This window comes from Carlito syrichta, unplaced genomic scaffold (genome assembly GCF_000164805.1).
Source record: "Carlito syrichta isolate Samal-C Ts95f unplaced genomic scaffold, Tarsius_syrichta-2.0.1 Scaffold91562, whole genome shotgun sequence".
Classification (NCBI taxonomy): domain Eukaryota; kingdom Metazoa; phylum Chordata; class Mammalia; order Primates; family Tarsiidae; genus Carlito; species Carlito syrichta.
Window position 1 is genome coordinate 83,590 of NW_007035658.1, and position 2,569 is coordinate 86,158.

The following is a 2,569-nucleotide window of genomic DNA, read 5'->3' on the forward strand; positions in this document are numbered from 1 at the left end:
ACCATCACCCCCCAAACTGCTTCTTCGAGACTTGACCACCAACCTCTCCTTTCTCAGGACTACCCATGCTACGTGATCACCAGGCTTCTGCTAGGGGTATAAAAGGACCCACAAAAACAAAGGAGTGCTGGTTTCTCTTTGAAGCCAGTCTCCTCTTGTCTTCCCTTTAATAAATTTATTTTTCTTTGTCTAACGATCGGCTGGCTCTCTCATCTTCTCTGCACTCACTTTACACCCAGATTTTGCTTGAAACATACCCACAACCTGAGGCTAGTAGAATCACTAGCCCTTTTTGTTTGCTTACAATGGAGATCATCACTTTAACTGACAATGCTCCATATCAAATGAACCCCAAAGCTGGTTTTCACAGTCTTCCTTTCTTTGATTGAACTGTCCTACTGAGAGAGCTCAGGGTGCAGATGGGGATGGAAGCAGCCTAAGACAAAAACACCATACGTTTGTGTCGTTTTTACCCGAAATTCTTGAATAAACAGTTTTCTTGAATAAATGCTTCTCAGTTTGTTATATGCCTTTAGTCTATTTTCAGATCACAAAAATGGTTTTGTTCCACCTTTGTAATTGTTTGGGGGGATATAGTTTGTCAGCCTCCTCATTTCAACAAAATGGAAGTGAATCTTCTAATTTTTTACTTTAATGCCTATGTTCCTTTCTATCTTAACTTTGTCTTAAATGCCCACACTGATCACACAGATGTGAAAGTATTTTAAAATGTAAAGAGTAAAATACAAATAAAAGATATATTTATTTATTTATTTTGAGTAGGAGTCTCACTCTGTTGCCCAGGTTGGAGGGCAGTGGCACGCTCCCGGACAATGCAGCACAAAGCAGCCTTGACCTGCTGGGCTCAGGTGATCCTTCCACCTCAGCCTTCCAAGTAGCTGGAACTATAGGTGCACGCCATCACACCCGGCTAATTTTTTGATTTATTGTAGAGATGCGGTCTCTCCAAGTTTCCTAGGCTGGTCTTGAACTCGTGGGCTCAGGCAATCCTGTCATCTTGGCCTCCCAAAGTGCTGGGATTATAGGCATGAGATACCATGCCTGGCTGTGATTATTTTTAATGAAATGCCTCTACCCTTTCTAGTTTTACAGCTTCTTTTTTTTTTTTTTTTTGAGGACACAGGGTCTTGCTCTGTTACCCAAACTGAATGGAGTACAGAGATGTGATCACAGCTCAACGCAGCCTTGAACTCATTGCTTGAACTCAGCCTTGAACTCAGCCTTGAACACAGTCTTGAACTCAGTACAGAGATGTGATCACAGCTCAATGCAGCCTTGAACTCATTGCTTGAACATCAAGCAATGCTCCCATCAATGTGTATAGCGTAACAGATTATACGCAGGCACTCTTTATTTTTATTTATTTATTTTTTTGAGTTGGAGTCTCACTCTGTTGCCCAGGCTGGAGTGCAGTGGCACGCTCATGGCCACTGCAACCTTGGTAGGTCCTCTTTATAATATTAGCTTGTATCAGAGGACCTGTAAATGTGAAAGTAGGAGGAAAGAAAAATAGGAATGAAGACAAGAAAGTGGCCAAAAGGGGCAAGGAGAGAAAGAAATCTCACTAAATATAAGGGTCAACCAACCTGCGTGTAGTGGATAGTGAAGATTGCATGGGATCTGCTGCTGGCCTCGTGAACATGGGTGGTTGCTGTGATTCTGTATACATAAAGAAAAATGGTTAGGACAAGGATTGTTCATACATGGTAAATCCTTAAGGATCTATAGGGAACATAAGAAATGTTAGTTCTGAGGTTCACAAATGAGAATCATAAAACATCCATATTTAATCCCAATAGAGTCAGGAGAATGAGGCAGCAGAAGCAGTACTCTAGGTGCTGATACTTGAGTATAAAAGAGAGTGTAGCTTTATACTAAACCACATTGAACTTTAAAAAAAAAAAAGCAATAGAAGCAAAAATCAGAGTGAAAAAGGGAATACCTGGGTGTCATCAACTTGCAAGAATATCCCCAATATAGACCCATTAAATAAGGCAAGTGGAGGTAGACAGCTTGCTGGAGAAGACATCTCAAAGAGAAGGTAAGTTTATATTTAGTCAAAATCTCACTCTGTTGCTGACGATGGAGTGCAGTGGCATGATCATATCTACTGGGCTCAGACAATCCTTCCTCCTCAGACTTCCAAGTAGCTGGGACTACAGGCGTGTGCCACCATGCCTAGCTAAGTTTTTTTATTTATTTTAGAGATGAGGTCTTGTCATATTACCCAAGTTGGTCTCAAACTCTTGCACTCAGGCAATCTCACCTCAGCACTCAGGCAATCTCACCTCAGCCTCCCAAAGTGCTGGAATTACAGACATAAGCCACTTCAAAAAAGTAGGCTTTGATTAAACACAGAACATTAATCTCTCTCTTTTTTTTTTTTTTGAGTTGGAGTCTCACTCTGTCACCCAGGCTGGAGTGCAGTGGCCGCTTCCAGCCACCACAGCCTCAACCTGCTGGGCTCCAGCGATCCTTCCGCCTCAGCCTTCCAAGTAGCTGGAACTACAGGCACGTGCTACCACGCCCGGCTAAATTTTTTTGATTT

General features: G+C 42.1%; 1 protein-coding gene across 1 annotated transcript in view; it reads right to left on the bottom strand.

Moving 5' to 3' along the window:
• STARD9 (StAR related lipid transfer domain containing 9) overlaps positions 1–2,569 on the bottom strand; it is a 142,846-nt gene that overhangs the window by 54,227 nt on the left and 86,050 nt on the right. Inside the window, exon 9 of the mRNA XM_008059483.1 lies at positions 1,608–1,680. Coding sequence (XP_008057674.1) covers positions 1,608–1,680 — 73 coding nt within the window. The remainder of the gene's footprint in view (positions 1–1,607; positions 1,681–2,569) is intronic.